Source organism: Pan paniscus, chromosome 12 (assembly GCF_029289425.2).
Source record: "Pan paniscus chromosome 12, NHGRI_mPanPan1-v2.0_pri, whole genome shotgun sequence".
In the NCBI taxonomy this organism is placed as follows: domain Eukaryota; kingdom Metazoa; phylum Chordata; class Mammalia; order Primates; family Hominidae; genus Pan; species Pan paniscus.
The window spans coordinates 93,673,421-93,694,896 of record NC_073261.2 but is presented as its reverse complement, the minus strand read 5'-3'; the positions used below and the strand labels follow the sequence as shown (position 1 = coordinate 93,694,896).

Below are 21,476 nucleotides of genomic sequence, written 5' to 3'. Positions count from 1 at the left end.
AATTTAGTATGTAATAATGATGGCATTTTAAATCTGTGGGATAAAAATAGGATATTTAATATGTATTGAAATAGCTAGCCAAATGTTTAGGACCAAAAGCTTGAAACCAAAATAAATTCAGTTAAATAAAATATTTAAATTGGAATTTCTTGAGAAGCAGGTTGTGTTGTAGGGAAGAGCACGTACTCTGGAGTTAGGCAGCCCATTCCTGCCAGTCACTGGCTGCGTCGCCTTGGGCAAGTTACTTAACCACTTTTTGCCTTAGTTTCATGAAATAGGGATGATAGCGATACCTGCCTAGTAGGATTCTTGTGAGGATTAAATAAGTTAATAGACTATTAAGAGGAGTAAATGAGTTAATATATGTAAAGGGCTGGGAACAGTACCTGGCAGATACATACAAGTGCTGTTTTTTGTTTTTGTGTTTTTTCAGACGGAGTCTTGCCCTGTCACCCAGGCTGGAGTGCAATGGCATGATCTCGTCTCACTGCAACCTCCGCCTCCCAGGTTCAAGTGATTCTCCTGCCTCAGCCTCTTGAGTAGCTGGCCAGGCATGCCACCATGCCTGGCTAATTTTTTCTATTTTTAGTAGAGATGGGGTTTCACCATGTTGGCCAGGCTGGTCTCAAACTCCTGACCCCATGATCTGCCCGCCTTGGCCTCCCAAAGTGCTGGGATTACAGGCGTGAGCCACTGCACGTGATCCTTTATTTTTATTTTATTTTTATCATTATTTTTTTGAGACAGAGTCTTGCTCTGTCGCCCAGGCTGGAGTGCAGTGGCACAATCTCGGCTCTCTGCAACCTTCGCCACCTGGGTTCAAGCAATTCTCCTGCCTCAGCCTCCCAGGTAGCCAGGATTACAGGCATGCGCCACTATGCCCAGCTAATTTTTGTATTTTTTTAGTAGAAATGGGGTTTCACCGTGTTGGCCAGGATGATCTCAAACTCCTGACCTCAAGTGATCCACCTGCCTCGGCCTCCCAAAGTGCTGGGATTACAGACGTGAGCCACCATGCCTGGTCACAAGTACTGTTTAAATGTAGCTGCTCTCATCATCATTGTCATCATTGAAAATGTGACACCATAAAAGCACTAAAAGAAAGTATGGCAAATATTTTTATTCGCTTGGTGATGAAAAAAACATTTTTTACCATGACAAAAAGCCATACTTCTAAGGAAAAGATCAAGAGATTTGATATTTAAAACTTACTCACGTGCAAAAATAAGGACTTCTGGCCAGTGAGTGGGGTACTGTAGGTCACTAGCCATAGTAAGGGTAGGCTGTGACAGTGACATTCATATGTTTATTGCTTTCTGAACTAAAACTAGAAAATGATTTCCAGAAGCCAGGAGAGTGCCCTCGGAAGAGTTTTTCTCAGTGTTTTAACTGTCTTAGTCTTTCTGCTTAAAAATGCAATGTTAGTTTTCTAGGGCTACAATAACAAATTACCACAAACTTGCTGCCTTAAAGCAACAGAAGTTTGTTCTCCCCACTGAGTTCTAGAGACCAGAAGTCAAGTTCGAAATCAAGGTGTTGACTTGGCCATGTTCCTCTGCAGATGCTAGGGAAGAGTCTTTCTGCACCTCTTCCAGCTTCTTGTGGCTCCTGGCGTTCCTTGGCTGTGGCACCCTAACTCCAATCACTGCCTCCATTTTCATCTCCTCTCTTCTGTGTGTTCCCTTCTTCTGAGGAAGAAGTCATTGGAATTAGGCCAACCCTAGTCCAGAATGACACCTCATCTTAACTAGTTACATTGCAAAGACCCTATTTCAGGTCAGATTCTGAGGTTCTGGGTGCACATGAATTTTGGGGGAATGTTATTCAGCCCACCATAGCTTTTGTGCTCTGTTTCAGGAAGAAAACAGTTGTAGCAGTAGCATTGAGAACAGCGGTGTTCATGAAGAGGGGAGTAGATCCAATACCTCACTGGGAGCTGTTAGTGGTAGCAGAGGTGACAGGCACAGAGTTACACCAAGGGAAGACCAGAAAGACCTCAACCACTCCTATGAAAGTCTTGCCTTTAGTGAACACCACCAGAGATTTGAACATCTGGAAGTGACGAAAGAGCTGATGAGACTAGGAAGGGAGTTGATGGAAAACTAATAAAACTTTTCAAAAGAGACAAAAACTTAGTCATATACAATATTGGGAGATAAGACTGGAATCCCAGGTCATGTGGGACAAATTAGGATTTGTGAGAAGTTTCTGTTATTAGTCTTCAGCAGATTATGACATTCCCTGACATACCCTGAAAGAATTTGTGTATATGGATATGTGCATTTTCTAGAAAGAGGATGGAAAACTCTCATTAGATCCGCAAGGGTGTCCAGAACCCCAAGGAAAAAAAAACAGAGATTAAAGAATTATCTTTGGAGTAGACTGTTAGATTTAGTTTTCAGATGAAAAGGCAAGTGGGCCTTTGCTTGTAAACATCATGGATTAAAATTTACCTTTATAACTTGTTACAGTACAAAGGGGAAAATATCACTAAATGCATTTATTTAGTTTTTTAAAGTTACCAAATTTTTTTAACTTTTTAAAAGTTACCTAGTTTTTAAAAGTTTTTAAGTTACCTAGTTTTTAAAAGTTACCAATGTTTTAAACTGTGTATAAATAATTTTTAAAACTTCCTTTTCTCCTATTATCACCCGCATTTCTCTGGTGCTCTTTTTGTAGTCAATCCCTCAAGACAGGAGTCTCTCCACATTATTTCTGCTTCCTCTCCTCATCCTCTTTGGAACTTATGCCATTGCAGTTTTATCTCCCCTAGTCCACTTAGGGTACTGTTGTCAAGTTCTGACTTGCCACATCCAGTGGACAGTTGCTGGTCCTCAGGTTTCCAGCAATATTAAACACCATTGCTTTCTCCTTTCTTCTCCGTTGGCTTCCAGAATTCCACACTTCTTATCACACCAGCTGCTGCATCCTAATCTTCTTTGCAGACTCATCCTCATCTTCCTTTCTCTGTGAGAACAACCTCAAGTTCAGTCGTCAATTATTTTTCTTCCCCATATGTATTGCTACCCAAGGGGCCTCATCTATTCCCTTGGTTTTCTTCTCACCTTCCTGAGAATACATATTATAAAAACAAGTTACAAGATTTTCTGCCCATGACCCTTTAACTCTTTTTCACATAGTCTGTTCAATTTGTTTATTTTATCATGGTTGTAATTTTGGATGTCTTAATTTTTTTCCTGTTGGCTCGTATTTCCCTGGGGTATTGTCTGTTCAACTGGTAATATGTACTTGATGGGAGGGGCTAAAGCCCAGGACCTAACGTGTGACCTTCCTGGTGAGGCTGGGCCATAGGGGGAGCTCACCCATTGGATACACTTTGCCACTGCCACCTCCCACCACCACCAAGTGGCCTGGTTCCTCAGGAAACCTCCCTTACCTTCACTAGACATTGCTCTTTTCCAGTGCCCATCTTCCTGAGTAGTTATCTAACCTCAGTGAGTGGAGGGCAAAGTAGAAGGGCACTCTTAGGCGCCGGCCAGGCTGCCCAAGCCCTTGCTGTCTGCTCTCCACCCTAGCCTGGTCTTCTGCCTTGATGTGCACATATGGTCCCTGCCTTGCACTGGGCTGGCACTGCTGTTTCAGTCTCTCCATGCTGATGGTAAATGTCATGGATAGTAGGATGTGGAAGAAAAAGGGACAGATAAACACTTTTCTCAGCCCATCTGTGAACCTTAGCACCTAGCACTTTTCCACCTGAGCTATGTTCTCCACCGTATTAGGATCCAACCCACTTCTGTCTCCCCAGGGTTTCTCACATGTTTTACTGTACTTTTTCAGATCGTTAACTTTCTCTTTTTTCAAGCAAGGTTGATGTTGTGCAAGGTTAGGATTCAGAAGGAGTTGGCAACTTGTGTTCGTTTATAATGAAGATTAACAATAAAACTTCACATTGGGGAAAAATGAGTTCAGTACAAAATAAGAAAAAAATGTAGGCCGGGCACGGTGGCTCATGCCTGTAATCCCAGCACTTTGGGAGGCTAAGACTGGTGGATCACCTGAGGTCAGGAATGACCAGCCTGGCCAACATGGCAAAAACCCATCTCTACTAAAAATACAAAGAATTACCCAGGTGTGGTGGCATGCATCTGTAGTCCCAGCTACTCGGGAGGCTGAGGCATGAGAATCGCTTGAACTCTGGCGTTGGAGGTTGCAGTGAGCCGAGATTGTGCCACTGCACTCCAGCCTGGGCGACAGAGCGAGACTCCATCTCAATTAAAAAAAAAAAAAAAAGAAAAAAATGTAAATTTCTTAGAAAGGAAATATATTTAGTCAATAAACATTTGGAAATGTTTAAGGAAATGGAAAAGTTTAACTTAACTAATAATGAAAGAAACATAGTTCAGAGTAATAGCTGTATATACCTTTTGTAGAATAAAATATCAAAGATTAAAAAAATTTATATACTCAGTGCTGGTAATATGCAATTAAATGACATTTTCATACACAGTACTATTCATTGGCACCTAATTTGATTTAGCTCTTTTAGAGAATACCTCATTTATCTCGAGTCTTAAAATATTTATTCTCTTAACTCCATAATTCCGTTCCTGGAATTCTAACCTAAGGAAAGGTTCAGTAAGAAAAAAGTCTTTAGGCACAAAGATATGCACTAAAGTGTTTTATTTATACTACTACTGATAATGGTGGCAGCACATGGAAACAGCCTAGTGATCTAAGCGCAGGGGAATTGCTAAATAGATTATGGTCTATCAGTCCAGTGGAATATCTTGAATCTATCAAAATACTATACTTAAAGGGTATGTGGAAAACATGAAAAAAATTCTATAGCCTAATGTTACAGTGAAAAAGGAAGATAAAACAGTTTACATAATATTATATTATAAAACTTACGCATAATAAAAAGATTAGAAAGAAATTTACTCTGTTAGTAATGTGTGTGATTGGCCGATGGACCCAATAAGCATAATGTTACAGTGAAAAAGGAGATAAAACAGTTTATATAGTATTATAATATAAAACTTACATATAATAAAAAGATTAGAAAGAAATTTATTCTAATGTTAGTAGTTTGTGATTGGCCGATGAACCCAATAAGAATTTTCTTTTTTAAATTTTGTATTAGCTCTGACATGGGGGAAATTCTAATTTTAAAAAAAAATTACAAAAACAAAACCCATTCTGGTTCTGGTTGATTCGAGATTTAGCAAAGAAATGATAAAAGTTACTAGCATACATATTTCATAAAAGAGAAACCTTTCCAATGTTAAAGAACTTAATAGAAAGGAAGAAAGAGGAGAGGGGAACTGTGCTTTGTAAACTGATGTAGCAAATGCTTGATAACAGGATCCAGGACTCAGAGTGAATTCAGATTCAAGCCTGAAGCCTGCTTTCCCTAGGTATGACCTGGGAGAGGTTCTTCAGCTCCTCTGTGCTCCAGTTTGTTAATCTGCACAATGCACATAAAAATAGCATCATCCTCATAGGGTTGCTGGGTGGGTTACATGTGCTCACAGAGCATGTGGCACATAGGAAGGGCTATATACATAAGAGGTGTTATCTGCCTCATTGTTTTCATCTCCTCATCCTTATCTAAGCTCAGGAGTCACAGGTCACTGGTGATCAGAATCCAGCTTCATGACTCACTTGCTGTGTAACCATGAGAAAGTTTGTTTTACCTCTTTAAGCCTCAGGTTTTTTATTTGTAAAGTAGGGGTAATAAAGTACCTGCTTCCTAGGGTTATTGTGAGAATTTAATGAAATCAGGTAGGTCACGTGCTTAGCACAGGGCTTGGCACAAAGCGAGTGCTCACAGCAGAAGTAGTAGGGAGGTATCAAGGGCTGACACCATGGTGGTGAATTCTGTTTGAGTTCTGTTTTGAACCATAAGGAAACATGGAAGTGAGCTAACGGGCAGGGCAGTACAGTGAGTGAGCCAGCAATGTGGTGTTACTGTCCACTTCCAACAGAGTAAGGTAGTTGAGGATCAATGATAATTGTAATAGTTTATATGTTTGTATTGCTTCACACTTTTCAAACCTCTTACCTGTATATTGGCCCCTTTGATGGAACAGTTCTGTAATGTAGTGGACAGAAAGCTTGTGCTCATTACTGCTATTTACCAGGCTCCTAGTACCTTTCCCATGTTCATGAGCTACTTCAGCAACTATGTATCCTCCTCTCCATTCTAGATCTAGCTGATCTTGATACTTGGTGTTTAGGTAGATAATATCTCCAGTACTTTGGACATAACAGAGGCCTTAGTCTTTATTTCAGTGACAACCCATCCCTGTGGCTATATCTTGGGTCCTGTTTCCCCAAGAGTCATTCCACCTCTAAAATCTTAAACTTCAATTTTCTACTCTTGAGCCACTTATTACATATGTAGTAATTTATAGTTTTGACTTGTTGCTGATAGGTTAATTACTCATAACAATTTACATGTAACAGTGGGTAAAAACATTCACCTATTTAAATTTTTTTTCACTTTTGATGAGGCAAAGGGGTGTAGTGCTGGTGAATTTGTAGACTGCCCAAGAGGAAATTGTACTCATGGGTGATTCATTTAATCAAAGAAATACTATCATAACACTCTTTACTCCTTTTAATCTCAAATATCTATTTTCTAAAGAAAGGTTATATATATGTTACATTAAAAGTTACTCCTTTTGCAGTCAGTCTGGATAACCAGAATTTGAATTTTCTGACTTAGTGGAAATAAAAATGATAATATTAGCCAGTAAGTTATACAATTACTGTAATGGTTTTTAAAAATAATTGCTATCAGAGGCTGAGGCGGGCAGATCACGAGGTCAGGAGATCGAGACCATCCTGGCTAACACGGTGAAACCCCATCTCTACTAAAAATACAGAAAAAATTAGCCGGGCATGGTGGCACGCGCCTGTAGTCCCAGCTACTCGGGAGGCTGAGGCAGGAGAATCGCTTGAACCGAGAGGCGGAGGTTGCAGTGAGCCAAGATCGCACCACTGCACTCCAGCTTGACCGACAGCAAGACTTTGTCTCAAAGAAAAAAAAAAATTGATATCACTCTAGAACCACTTTTTAAGATTGAATATTAGCTTCATTTATTAATGTCCTTAAATAACACTACATATTTTTACTTCACTTTACGAGGTTTTCTTAAGTACAGGGAATAATTTTAAATTAATTTTTATTGAAATGTAGTGTACATACAGAAAAGTATACAAATCATAAGTAAACATAAGAATTTTTTCTTCGTGAAGAGAAAACACCTGTGTAACCAGGTGAGTCAGAGCATTACCAGCACTCCCCATATTCCCCAAACCCTCCCTTCCTTCTTTTAGTCACCACTACCCCCAAATACCCTCAAGGTAATCACCACTATGGGACATTAAAGGCAAGTCTAATAAATGAATATTCATGTGTGTCATCATTTTTTTCTTCTTCTTTGCCAATCTTTAGATGTATTTATGTCTGCTTTTTCTCTGTTTTTAAATGTATATTAAAATAACAGATATATAGTTTTACAAGCCAAATAATAGTAAAAGGCTCATTACAAAGTATACCAATTTCCTTCTTTACCCCTCCTTACTCTTCAAAATCCTTCTCCCAAAAAAGGAGAAACCCTTTAGCGTCTCTTCTGCTACTTGCACATTTCCATATTTCATATTAATAGTTACTATATTGCTGCTATTTTTTAATTAAACAAAATGAGGCATTATTTGTTGACTTCTTCTTATCTTTTTATAATAAATGAGAACTGTCATACCGGCACTTCCACTACTTCTCTTTCTCATCATCCTAATATATTTATTTTAACAATTTTGGTTAAACAAATACACTAAATGCCTATGCAAAGGATATTGAAAATTAGTATTATGGGATACTATGATTATGGGGGGTTTCTCTTCATTTTTTGTGATGTTAATAATCGTCTTGGTTTTTATGTTTTTTCTTTCTTTTTATGCCTCTTGTCTGAAATCATGATCTCTCCTGCCTTCCTTGTTCTGGCTTTGGTTCTGGATTATGGTCACTCACCCTTAATGATTGCCAAATCCAGGTGAATCTTCCATTCCTGATCCTTTGTAGATCGACTTTCCTTGTAACTTTCTCCTTCCTTGGTTTCCATGACATCACTTTCTTACCTTTCTGGCCACTCCTTTTCAGTTCGATGAGTGAGTTCTCTACTTGCCCTCTTTTTTTTTTTTTTTTTTTGGAGACAGAGTTTCGCTCTTGTTATCCAGGATGGCATGCAGTGGCGCAATCTCAGCTCACTGCAACCTCCACCTCCTGGGTTCAAGTGATTCTCCTGCCTCAGCCTCCCAAATAGCTGGGATTACAGGTACCCACCACCACACCCTGCTAATTTTTTTGTATTTTTAGTAGAGACAGGGTTTCACCATGTTGGCCAGGCTGGTCTTGAATTCCCGACCTCATGTGATCCGCCCACCTCTGCCTCCCAAAGTGCTGGGATTACAGGCGTGAGCCACCACGCCCAACCTACTTGCCCTCTTCTTAAATGTTGTGTTCTTTAAGATTCTATCCTCAGCCTTATTCTTGCCCAACACAGTCTCTTTAGGCAATATCTGCCGTGACCCTCAATGACTCTCGTTATCTATTCCTCCCATGTGGAGCTCTTTTCTAAGCTCCAGGCCCAGCTATTTCACTGGCCATTGAACATGCAGATGGGGAGCGTGAAACAAATTGGTTATTGCCTCCCTCCTCTCTCTTCTGGTAGTATCTGCATATGAACTGGGCAGAGGCATTCAGTATCTGCCCTACCTACCGTTCCATCCCCTGTCTACCCCCCACAACAGACAGATGCTTCACCTCCTTGCACTTCTGCAGTTCCCTTCATGCCCCTGCAAACACACACACATACACAGAGGAGGCACAAATGCACTTTACCAACTTTTTCCCTCCTTAATGCCAGGACTACAGCTCTTCATTTTTATTGGCAAGAACACCAAAAGCTGTCTCTCCTCACATCATCTCCCCAGTAGGCTAAAGTGAAGGGATAGGATGTTGAGCCAACTGTGGGATTCCAGAAGAAGCAAAGCATCACTCATTAGTGTGTTTCATTTGTACATGTTAGTAACTATTTTAATAGACCATCTTTTTCAAAACATGTTAATACCTGACATGCTTATAGAATGATCACTTGAAACAAGCAGTACACATTCAGACTGTTTCTTCTGCATTGTTACTTTCAGATTTAAAACACCAGTGGGATTGTAATATGAATTTCATTACTTTCAGAGTCAAAGGTACACATGTGGGATTGTAATGTGAATTTACAGACAGAGATGATGTACCTTGTCAAAACAAGAAAAAAGCACAACTGAATTTTCTGTCTTCTTTTATCACTGTATATAATTAAGACCATGAATCTGAGTTCACATTCCTAAAAGTATCCATGTTCCAGAGGAGCCCCTACTCCTCAGCCACATCTCATGCACGGATCAGAATGTTCTAGGAGGAGACAGCAAGATCTCACACTGGTTGCATTTCTCTCAGCTACGCTTTCTGAAAGAGTTGTATTCATTCAGTCTTTCAGGCACAATTATTTATTGAGTCAGTGCAATTGCAATATGCCAGGCACTATATTAAACACTGGTGATACAGAATGATAAAATGCCATCCTCTCCCTGCAGTTCACGGTAAAATTAAAGATGTGGGCAGCTGTCTCTTGGAGCCTTGCTTCTCGAAGTGTGCCCTGCAGACCGTCAACATCAGCATCACTTGGGAGCTTGTTGGAAATGCAGAATCTTGGTCCAAGATGGATCAGCATTTTTATCCAGGATTCTGCATTTCTAACAAGCTCTGATGCCAGTGCTGTCGGTCCATGGACTGCACTGACTAGCATGGTGTTACAGTACTTTCCTCAAGCTGGTTCTTTTGCTGTCCCACCATCAAAGGAGTGGAAGATTGCGGTTGTGTTTTCTGTGCCTTCAGATACACAGCCTAATGTAGATATGACAGATGTGCCTTTTTATAATATAACCTGGTGCAGACTGCAGTTTAATCCATCTGTCAGCATTCAAAGCATCTGGGATAGAATGTGTAAAGGCTGACTGATGATAATAAGATAGCCAAGAAGTTAGGCCGGGCGCAGTGGCTCATGCCTGTAATCCCAGCACTTTGGGAGGCCAAGGCGGGCAGGTCACGAGGTCAGGAGTTCAAGACCAGCCTGGCCAACATAGTGAAACCCCATCTCTACTAAAAATACAAAAATTAGCCTGGCATGGTGGCGCTCACCTGTAGTCCCAGCTACTTGGGAGGCTGAGGCAGGAGAATCACTTGAGCCCGGGAGGCGGAAGTTGTGGTGCTGAGATCATACCACTGCACTCCAGCCTGGGCAACAGAGTAAGACTCTGTCTCAAAAAAAAAAAAAAAAAAATGGTGAGCCAACCTGAGGTCGTTGGAAAGAGAAGAGATACTTGCTAGATACTTCGCATGCCTAATGCAAATGCATTAACGGTTCATCATTTAGTAATTAGGAGGGGCTAGGACCTCTTTAAGCGGAGTTAGAAGGTTATTATAGCAGCCCAGATGGAAGTTAATGAGGCCTGAACTAAGGTAGGAGAAGCTGTATTTAGGATTGTTTTCAACAACGTTGTTTTCAATGTTGTCCTAAATAGGGCATTAGGAATGTTGAAAACATTGGGAAGGTTGAAAATCAAACAAATCAACATTAGGAATGTTGAAAATCAAATTAGTAGTTGTGGCAGAAGTGGGAGATAATCTAGGTTGATGCTCAGGTTATTGGCTTTGGGAACTGTGTGGATAGGCTCACCTAGAGATTACAGGAAGAAGAGCAATTTGAGATCTATGTTTCACTTTGGATAGATGGAGAGGGATATTGGTGTAACCTGTCTGGTAGGTATTGAGGTGCACAGTCCTGGAGCTCCAGAGGGGAATCTGGCTGGAGCTGCATAGACACTAGTGAAGCCAACTCAGCAATATATATGAAGCTATAGGTGTGGATCCAATCATTCAGAGAGAATGTTCCAGGTGAGAAGAGCCAAGCACCAAACATGGGGCCCTTTGAATGAAAGAAGAACCCTCTCCAGAAGCTTTTGAAGGGACATCAGAGAGGTAGTCACCATGAGATCCTAGAGAGTGCTTTAGGATTGAATTTTATTTTGCTTTTCAAAAGCTTAAAGGTGATACTCTTAACAAGTTTCATAAGGTTTTTCATTGTCATTGTCTTTGATGATGGTGAGATAGCTCTTTGTTTTTGTTATTGTTTGTTGGTTTCTAACTTACCAGTTTGTTCTGTGCATTTTTAAGGTCCTTAAAATTCTAGTCAGGGCAGTGATTGATGGGATGACTGATCGAAGTGGAGATGTTGCAACTGGCCTCAAAGGAAAGCTGCAGGAGTTATTTGGCAGAGTGACTTCAAGAGTGACAAATGATGGAGAAATCTGGAGGCTGTATGCCCACGTATATGGAAATGGGCACAGTGAAAAGCCTGATGAAAATGAAAAGGCAAGTCCTTCATTCCTCCTGAGTCCTTGCCTTTCGTTTGAACATGTTGTAGTAGATCTACTTTTTTGATGGGTGGAGGAAGAGTTTAACAATCTGAAAGATAAGATTAGTATGCTTAAGTTCAGTTCTGATTCAGTCTTTAACCTACGTACTTTGAATTGTGGGCTGGTTAAAACTTGTAACATTCATCTTTTTATTTACCATGAAGTTTTCTTACATAGTTGTTCCCTGTTTCCTGCAAAAGGGCCTCTTGAAATGGCCACCCCTACTAAATCTGCAGCAGAGCTGGCTTTTGTTATTTACTCTATACCCCTTTCTGCAGGACCTTGCTAAAGACTACAGTAGATGGGTACAAGGAGAGAAGGAGTATTTAGATCTGAGATGGGGACTAGGAAAAGAAAAGAGAAAAATGAACAAGATAAAGATCTTGGAAGAGAACTTTTAAGTCAAAACATATAATACTTTTACAAAGGTTGCCCTGCCCTTTCTCACAAGTGTGATAGAACACCAGTTCCACTCAAGTTATGCCTTTAGCCTCTTATCTTAGAACTTAAAGGAGTCTGCAGAGTTTCCAAAGTTGGAATAATTGTTTTATGTTTCTTTTCAAAACACCCACAACAAATCAAATGTACTCCTTGCGTGGGTTTGGAATTAGCCACGGCACAGCTAATCTGTGGGATTCTTAGCCATTCTCTCCTCCCTCAATCCACACAGCTGGCTTCCACCGTGGCCTTGTCAGCCCAGAGAACGTGTATCACCTGCACACATGCACACCCTACTTTCATGTCCTTCCATTTCTCCTTGAATTATGGACTTTCTTGCATATATGGAATTAAGAGTACCCAGAATTCTCTGACCTGTGACTTCTCCCTCAAGGATTTGAAAGAGGGTGCATTAAACATCTGTGAGATTACATATATCTACCAGCAATTTCATTGTTTTAACCAAGTTCATGCCTCATTCTCTAAACAGGTTTTTTAAACTGATGGCTACAAATGCTGAGAAAATCTGTATATTTACAGATTTCCAAACCTGGCCTTTATATCTTTCTGGTTACAGGGAAGTGTCTCAATCCAGGTACATCCATTTGATTTCTTGCCACAGCTTGTTGCCGTTGGGTGTGCATTTCCACCCCTTCTTTGGTGAGAGTAATAGACGCTGTGCTGTACAACACAGATGCTGCTTTTTCACATTGGAATTAGTTCCATATGACTTCCAGGAAACAGAGTTTGAAATGTGAATTCTACTTGTTATTCTGAATGTTGTTCTTTCTCCTTCCTCAGGCATTCCAGTGCCTCTCAAAGGCATACAAGTGTGACACCCAGTCCAATTGTTGGGAGAAAGATATTACATCATTTAAGGAAGTTGTTCAAAGAGCCTTAGGACTTGCACATGGTATTTGATGTAACATTTGATATCCATGGAATGTTTTGACTTATTTTCTACTGACAGAAAAGAGTGTTGGTCAAAAGTAAAGTTCCATTATAAATAGTATCAAATTATTTCATTATATTGACATTGTATTTAATTCAGCAAACATTCATAGACCACCTACTATGTAATAGGCATTTTGAAATAATAAGAAGAAACAGGATAGAGGCTTATATTCTGTTGGAGTAAGTAACAGAAATTAGAAACTTTTTTAGAGATGTGAAACATCTTTACAACTTTGTATAACCTTCATTCCACACTGAGTCTCATTGTGTTGATTACATAGCATTAAGGAAATCTGTTAATTTTAACTTGACTCACACATAGATTTCTGGGGTACATAGCAGTATGCAGAGCTATAGCATATACAAAAGAAATATAATTTAAAAGCCTTATCTTTGGGAAATGGTAGAGGATATTGTTTGAGGAAAGGTTTAACCTTACATATAAAATTATATGCCTGTTGGGTAAATATAGTCCAAATAAGCATTGCTTTTAGTTATTAATTTTTAAAAATGCCAGTTACATTTGGTAATGCATTTTTATATTTATATTTGAATATGGGTGTGTGATGCAGTTCCAATAAAATAATGATGCCCCCAATGTTAAGAACTGAATCACAAAGACCTTACACCAATCCTAAAGTTCTCCTTCTACTTCCCTGCCTAACTAACTTCCTTGCTGCCACTAATAATTACAACAAATAGGGAGCAAACAAGGAAGAATGCAAAGGGCAGAGCTTTAAGATCAGGGAGACCTAAGCTCCAGGACCAGCTCTATCACATGCTTGCTAGTTGACCTTGGGTAAATAATTTAACTTCTCTGAGCCTTACTTTCCTCATCAGTAAAATGGGATAATACCTACCCATGAAGAATAAATGAAAACATTCAAACACTTAGCAGTATTTCACACATGGTTTAGATGTTAATACCCTACCCTCTCACCACCACCCTCTTCCTTCCAAAGTAGAGGACTTGAGCTATAGATGATAAGGGACTCAAAACTAAAAAGACAAAAATTAAGAACAAGGATAAAGTTTGGCTTGCTTATAAAGAAGTCACAGAACATTCAGAAAATTTAGAAATTAGCTTGGTAGTTGATAATTCTACTTTTGACCTTTGATATCTTTGACCTAAAGGATATAAATATCTAATTTCCTGGGTCACCAAGCACTTGGCAGAGAAGGTAGAAGTGCTGAGCTCTATATAGCTGAAAGTCAATGTAGAAAAGTTGGGGGTAATTGCTAATAGAGCCGTAGAAGGATGTTTTGGGGGTGGTTAGAATTCATGTGGCTTCTACTGACCTCATGATGGGTGGGCTCAGTTGGGATCCAGTCCTTATGCTTTTGGTCTTTGTAGATATTGTATGATATTTGGGGAAACCCACACTGATGTATTAGGTACATAATTAGCAGGATGGGATTTACTTTGAAAAATTTATCTTATCTACTTCAACTTGCCAACTCTAAGCATTTCTATGAACTGCTGGTCTGTAACAGTCAAAGCCACAATATTTTCTGAACTCACCAAGTAATGGTATTAAACCTGTCAAAGAGAGATATGCAGGTTAAAGAGATACTCTAGGAAAAATCTTTATTTTGCATCTTAAAGTTGGGTTTAAACTGTTATTGGCATTATTTTCTTCATCAGGGCAATACTTGGAGAAAAACAAGCGTCCATTCTTTTAAGTTCTCCTCTGACATCATTGAATTATGTGTTCATGCTCCTACAACATTTTAAGCATATTTGAGTGGATGCCCAGCTTTCGTTTCTGATGATATTTTAGATTTACAAAGATAAATCTTAATCATTTCCTTGTTACTTTTGTACATTAGTGCACAAAGAATAAGCTGGATTTCTCTGTGTATGAGTCTCTTCAAAACATTGTTCCTCCACCCCACCCAATTATAAAAAGGAAATACAATCAAGCATCCCATAGCAACATTTTGGTCACCAGTGGACCCACATATATGACGGTGGCCCCATAATATTGTAAAACCATATTTTTACTGTACCTTCCCAATGTTTAGATAGACAAATACTTACCATTGTGTTCTGATTGCCTGCAGTGTTCAGTACAGTCACATGCTGTACAGGGTTGTAGCCTAGGAGTAGTAGGCTATATACCATGTAGCTAGGTGCATAGTAGGCTATACCATCTAGGTTTGTGTAAGTACACCCTATGATGTTCTCACAACAACAAAATTGCCTCACCACACATTTCTTACACCGTATCCCCATCATTAAGTGATGCATGACTGAATAACATTTTTAAAAATCTCCACATGGTTTACTCCTTGGGTTGCTATCATTAAGGTAGCCATGCACTTCAGAAAGCTTGATAAGATATTGCGACCTTGACATAGTATTTGAGGACTCCCTATAACAATGTCATCATTGTGTGCTCATTTGTATTGTCTGGAAGGTATACATTTATAGTTTCTGCTATTTTATTTTCTGGGAAAGGGTGGGCTAAAGTGTTTCAGCTCTTTGCCATCCAGGAGTTTTTAAAATAAGAGTTAATGCATTTTAACTGCAGTCTACATAGAGGAGGCACTGCTGCTTCAGATTTTTTTTTTTTTTTTTTTTGAGACGGAGTCTTGCTCTGTCGCCCTGGCTGGAGTGCAGTGACGCGATCTCGGCTCACTGCAAGCTTCGCCTCCCAGGTTCACGCCATTCTCCTGCCTCAGCCTCCCAAGCAGCTGGGACTACAGGCGCCCGCCATCACGCCCGGCTAATTTTTTGTATTTTTAATAGAGACGGGGTTTCACCGTGTTGGCCAGAATGGTCTCAATCTCCTGTCCTTGTGATCCGCCCGCCTCAGCCTCCCAAAGTGCTGGCAGATTTTCTGATGATTTGAAACAGCAAGTTATTTCTCTCCCTCTAGCTGTCTGTCTCTCTCTCAGTCTATAATGCCTTTTGGAAATGGGATTGAGTAGGAAAACTAATAGAGTATATCTGTCTTTTTGCTTTACCTTTGTTTTTGTCAGAATGAAAATAAGGGACTAAAAAAGAAATACAGCAGTTTCTGATCTAAACTGCTGGGTACTAAACAGCTCAAATACCGCTGCCATGGTGGTTACAACTTTCCTCTACTAAGAGAAACAGACTAATAATCCCCACTATCTCTGGGCTAACTCTGCCTTTTGAAAATGGGCTTAACATTGCTAATTATTATGCATCCTCTCACCCTTTAATGAGAAATGTCAAAGTCTAATTATTATTCCTCATTATTACTCTAAAATAGGAATGTCAAACCTAGTTCTTGCTGGCCTTGGAAGATATTAATTAATGACAGAACTCTGTTTTGCCAGGCACAGGCAGCCTCTACCGATTGATTAGTCTTTGCGTGCAAAAAGAAATCTATTGGGCTGGGTATGGTGTCTCATGCCTGTAATTGGGAGGCTGAGGTGGGTGGGTCACTTGAGCCCAGGAGTTCAATATCAGCCTGAGCAACATAGTGAGACCCCATCTCTACCAAAAAATTAAAAAATTAAAACATTAGCTAGTTGTGGTGGCATGCACCTGTGGTCCCAGCTACTTGAGAGGCTGAGGTAGGAAAATCACTTGAATCCTGCAGGTTGAGGCTGCAGTGAGCCATGATTGTGTCACTGCACTCCAGCCTCGGTGACACAGCGAGACCTTGTCTCAAAAAAAAAAAAAAAAAATTGATTTTCTATCCTTGGTCTACAATCTAGAGTATAAAGTAGACTTTAATCCTTGCGCTGTTTAGTGTCATTTTAAAGGAGTATCTGATTATTGGTCTGTTTGAATTTAGTGAGCATAATTTAGGGAACAAAACCAAGAACAAGTCAGTGGGGAAATATTGGGCATTATGTTTGTACAAAGCTCTTCACTCGTTCTCATAAAGCATTAATAGCCAGGCCTTCTACCAGGAAGAACGATGCCTTCTTCGTAGTTTCAGGTTTTGGGAAAATGAGTTCCCCAGAATGCTGGGAGCAGAGTTGTGATTCACTCTTCCCCATTCCCTGCTGATGCCAAGCCTTGCTCAGGAACTTAAGAACCTGGTTGTGGTTGCGTTCTCTACATGAAGACACATGGGTTGCTGTCAGTGCTTCCTGAATGGTGCTTCAAACCCTGATTATGAAAATGCAGTAAGAATTGAGTGGTACAGATCTGGCATGTCACTTCCTTGGGCTTGTGTCATCAGCAGTTGTGAAGTCCCCATTGGGGACTTGGTAGCATGGAAAGCCACACAAAGATGTGCTGCATCTGTTTTTGTCTGTGTGGGTACTTTGTTTTCAATAATATTTTGTCTCCTTGCCTAATTTTATTTGTCTATGCACATGTGTGCGTGTGTGTGCTCGAATGCATGCATGTATATGTGTTTAGGGTCTCTTCCCAGTGATCCGTAACTCACCAAAAATCACCTGTTTTTCCCAAAATTCCCTGGAGCAGTAAATTATCATTCTTAAAGAAGGATAGAGAAAGGCCAGGTGCAATGGCTGACACCTGTAATCTCAGTGCTTTGGGAGGCTGCAGCAGGAGGCTAGCTTGAGGCCAGTAGTTCAAGGCTGTATGCCACACCTCCAGACTGAGCGACAGGGTGAGACCCTGTATCTTAAAAAAAAGAAGAAGAAGAAGAAGGATAAAGGGAAAAGCTATGTACATAATTATTATTCTTTTTCAACAATAAAAACTTCCCAGGTAGAAGTGTTTCTAAAGTCTGTTACTATAAAATTCTAATTAAATAATTGGCTTTTGTACCTGTGAATTATTATTAACACTTTTTAATGGATGTTTCTCTCCATACTTATCTTCCAGTGGCCATAAAATGCAGTAAAAACAAATCCAGTCCCCAAGAAGCTGTACAAATGCTTTCTTCAGTTCGACTCAATTTACGGGGCTTGTTATCTAAAGCAAAGGTGAGAGTGACATGTGAATTAATTGGAATTGTCATATAGAACAAGGTCATTAGTATCAGCTTATTGCTGTTAAATCTTCTTTTACATCAGTGATAATTTTAGGCGCATGTTTTATTTTATATAGCAGCCCCTCATGGTTGGTTGTGTTGTGAGGATACTATTGGCCTAATGGATAGACCACTCTAAATGTGTATGACTTAAGAGTCTTTGAAATTGGCTGGGTGCAGTGGCTCATGGCTGTAATCCCAGCACTTTGGGAGGCCAAGGCGGGCAGATCATTTGAGGTTGGGAGTTTGAGACCAGCCTGGCCAACATGGTGAAACCCCATCTCTACTAAAAAATACAGAAATTAGCTGGGCATGGTTGCGGGTGCCTGTAATCCCAGCCACTCAGGAGGCTGAGGCAGGAGAATCTCTTGAACCCGGGAGGCAGAGGTTGCAGTGAGCCGAAATTGCACCACTGCACTTCAGCCTGGGTGACAGAGTGAGATACCATGTCCCAAAAAAAAAAAAAAGTCTTTGAAACTAATGTTTACAATTCAGCCCTTAATGCTTTCCTTAAATTAAAATAAAACAATGCTCTTGTATTTATTGTCATTTTCCCCCAAAGTGTGGCATATATGCTACTGGTAAACTTCTGGTTTAAATATATATTCATTTCAGTACATATTAGAAAAAAAGTAGACTAGCTCATCAAGCCTATAATTTCATGAATATTATTGCTTATTTTGTATTTAAAGTTGCAATGTAATGTTTCCTTTTAGAAAGACTCTTAAGTAAAAAAATTGACTTAGATAAAAATATTAAGTAGGTCGTATATGCATGTGAGCAAAATTGTTAAGGTAGATGGCGATTGAGGTTTGACAACTGAAATACGCCATTAGTTCACAAAAACTAACTTGTGTACCAGTGCTGGGCCAGAGATGCCTAAGAATCACTCAGGGAGCTTTATTGAAGACTGGATTGATTCTTGGGCTCTATCTGTGACCGATGTAGATTCAGGTCTGGGATGGACCCAGGAAATCTGTTGAATTTCCTATGTGATTTTACTCTGCAGCCAGGTTTGGATTATACCTCTGGAAGCAAAATTTGGACAAATATAACTTCTAGCACAATTTAGCACTTACTTTTCTAGCCTTTACTTGCTTTCACTATTGCATCTTGGGTTGCAAAGTAATTTTGACTTACTTCCGAGAGTAAGTCTCTGGCACAGGGAGGCCATTTCTGAATACCTTTTTACTCTGTAACCACCTTTCTGAATATTTTTTTGTTCTTATTAATGGTTTGATCTTTTCAGATCAAGGCATCATTTTTGCCTCTTTAAATAATTAACTTACTTCACTTTTCCTATTTATCTGCATGACCCAGGAGAACTATATTTCCTCCTAGCTTGGCAGCACAACTTCAAAATTGTGTCTCTCAGAAATCTATAAGAGCTCCCTCAAAGTCAGAGCAGCAGGGTTTTTTCCTGTGACTTCCCTTCCCAAAGTGGGAGCTTTGTTTCCTACTTTTGATCAGTGATCTAATCAAAGTAGTTTACTTCTACTACTACCACAGTAGTTTACTTCTTCAGGGTATACTTTGGCTTCCTTTTGTCTGTGCAAAGCTTTTTCTTATAAATTACTACTTTATGTAATCTATACTTGCATGACTTGAATAGTATTGTCTGTGCAGGTACTGCACACCTTCCCATATTATGGTAGATTCCCAAATAATGAAAATGTGGCCCCAGAACATCATCTGTGTTTAGATTTTCATTCTCATTAGATGCCAACTGGATTATCCAAAAATGGGAAAAATTACCTCCCAGTGCCTCCTCTGAAGCATATTTCACATATATTTGGGAGTCTCTGGTTTCGTAGATCTTATGCCTTTTCTATTTAATGAATTAGGTTTGTCAAACTGAATTGCATTCCAAAAAAGTCACTTTTTTAGAATACTTTAAAAAGTGAAAATGAAGATTGAAAATGAATGAGGATAACTATGTTAAATTGCTTGCAGCCTATGTTAAATAGGCTTAATTGAATGAATCTCAGATCTTTTCTTGCCAGGCCAGGGACTTCATGGAAATAAGCTCCTAGTACCTAGAGACTCACCTAACAAATCATCCAGTCCATGCTCTCCCAGGACAGAGTGACTCCCCTGCCCATTTGCACCCTGTCCTTGTACAGGTTTGCTGCCAAGAGTGGCATGAAGGGGCTGTTCATGAGAGTGCTGGAGAGCCTGGACACAGAACAGATTTGACCCCTTACAGTCTTTGGGACTCTCCGCAAATTATTCACTTTTTTCTAAGCCTCAGTTTCTCCGTGCTTCCTCCTTACCCCACAGGGAAGTGATGCCGATTGATTATGATTTGCAAGCACTGTAATTCTTAGTTTAAAAACACACACACAAAAAACAAAAAAACTATGTGAGGCTAGGTTATTTTCCTAAAAGGTGTTTTCTCTGCTGATGACATTGGAGCAGTTCCTACTTCATTTTGTTATGAAATGCTGTACAAATCATGTAGTCAAATCCAGTGAAACAGATATTTGGCAAGCTACATAAATGATATTTCTGAATAAAACATATACACAGTCGCATGTACACACGTGCACATGTGTGCACACATACACATACCATGGGGTCATAAAATCCTGAAGTTGATTTTCATGGGGGCCTATGTTGGCTCAGCAGGCAGTTCCTGGAGAGGCATTTCCAAATGTTTTCAGCTATGGTAGCATGATTGAAATATGTTGCAATAAACCTCCCAAGGCAATTCCTTTTTCAGGGAGAGGCCACAGTTATTTTTATTTTGCTGGACTTTTTTGCTAGGATAATCTTTGTGGTCTCTGAGGCCTAAGCGAAATTAATTTTCAAATAAGTAGCATAAAGGGTATGATTTATATGAATTTGAACATAGAATATATTTGTTTTGCCTGCATACACAATAAATAAACTCATTTTGTTTGGTTGAATTATGTCTGTTCATTCAAAAACCATCCTATAACATTGAAATGAATAATCAGAATTTAGGCAAATGCTTTGAAGAGCAGAGCTCATTTGAATTTATAAGTTCAGGCATGTTGTTTTGATTCACCCTTTAATTATTTTAGCTTGTACATTTCTCAGCTAGTGAACAGAAAAAAATGCTACCATTGCTATTATAATTGTATAGTATTATTATGCAAAAGGTTTTTTAACTCTATACTCTGTATCTATTTTATTTTAAAGAAATTTGTGTTGTTTTAATACTTCTGCTTTGTTTTTTATATTACAGCAACTTTTTACAGATGTGGCAACTGGAGAAATGTCCAGGGAATTAGCTGATGACATAACAGCTATGGACACCTTAGTGACAGAGCTCCAAGACCTAAGCAACCAGTTTCGAAATCAGTATTGATTCTGCTGGAAGCAGATTCTGGAAAAGGTGCTTTCACCTGCTGGTAAAAGATACATCTGTATATCTGAAATGCAAGATATTGATTTTTAAAATAAATTTGTTTTATGACTTAACATTCTTGGTTTTGTGATGTTTTCAATTTTATATGCTTTCTGAAGTATATTAAATTTTTAAAACTCCCTATTTCATTAGGTCTAATTATAGTTGAGTTCAGTATTTTTATTCTTGAGGTATTTTGGCACAAAGAGCAATTAAATTAATTTTGTTTTTAATATAGTGTTTATTCTCTTTCAACCTAACATTAATTGGATCATACTTTGGAAAAC

At 39.3% G+C, this 21,476-nt stretch overlaps 1 protein-coding gene across 3 annotated transcripts in view; it reads left to right on the top strand.

Moving 5' to 3' along the window:
- TTC27 (tetratricopeptide repeat domain 27) overlaps positions 1-21,263 on the top strand; it is a 194,860-nt gene extending 173,597 nt beyond the window's left edge. For 2 of the 3 annotated variants that reach the window (XM_003822003.4, XM_034952913.3), the window contains 4 exons: positions 11,255-11,452; positions 12,736-12,847; positions 17,669-17,769; positions 21,028-21,263. In XM_003822003.4, coding sequence (XP_003822051.2) covers positions 11,255-11,452; positions 12,736-12,847; positions 17,669-17,769; positions 21,028-21,150 — 534 coding nt within the window. In that variant the 3' untranslated portion in view covers positions 21,151-21,263. Of the gene's footprint in view, positions 1-433; positions 9,504-11,254; positions 11,453-12,735; positions 12,848-17,668; positions 17,770-21,027 lie in introns of those variants that run through there. The other variant, XM_063594999.1, reaches the window with a different exon arrangement.
- The last annotated feature ends 213 nt before the right edge of the window (positions 21,264-21,476 follow it).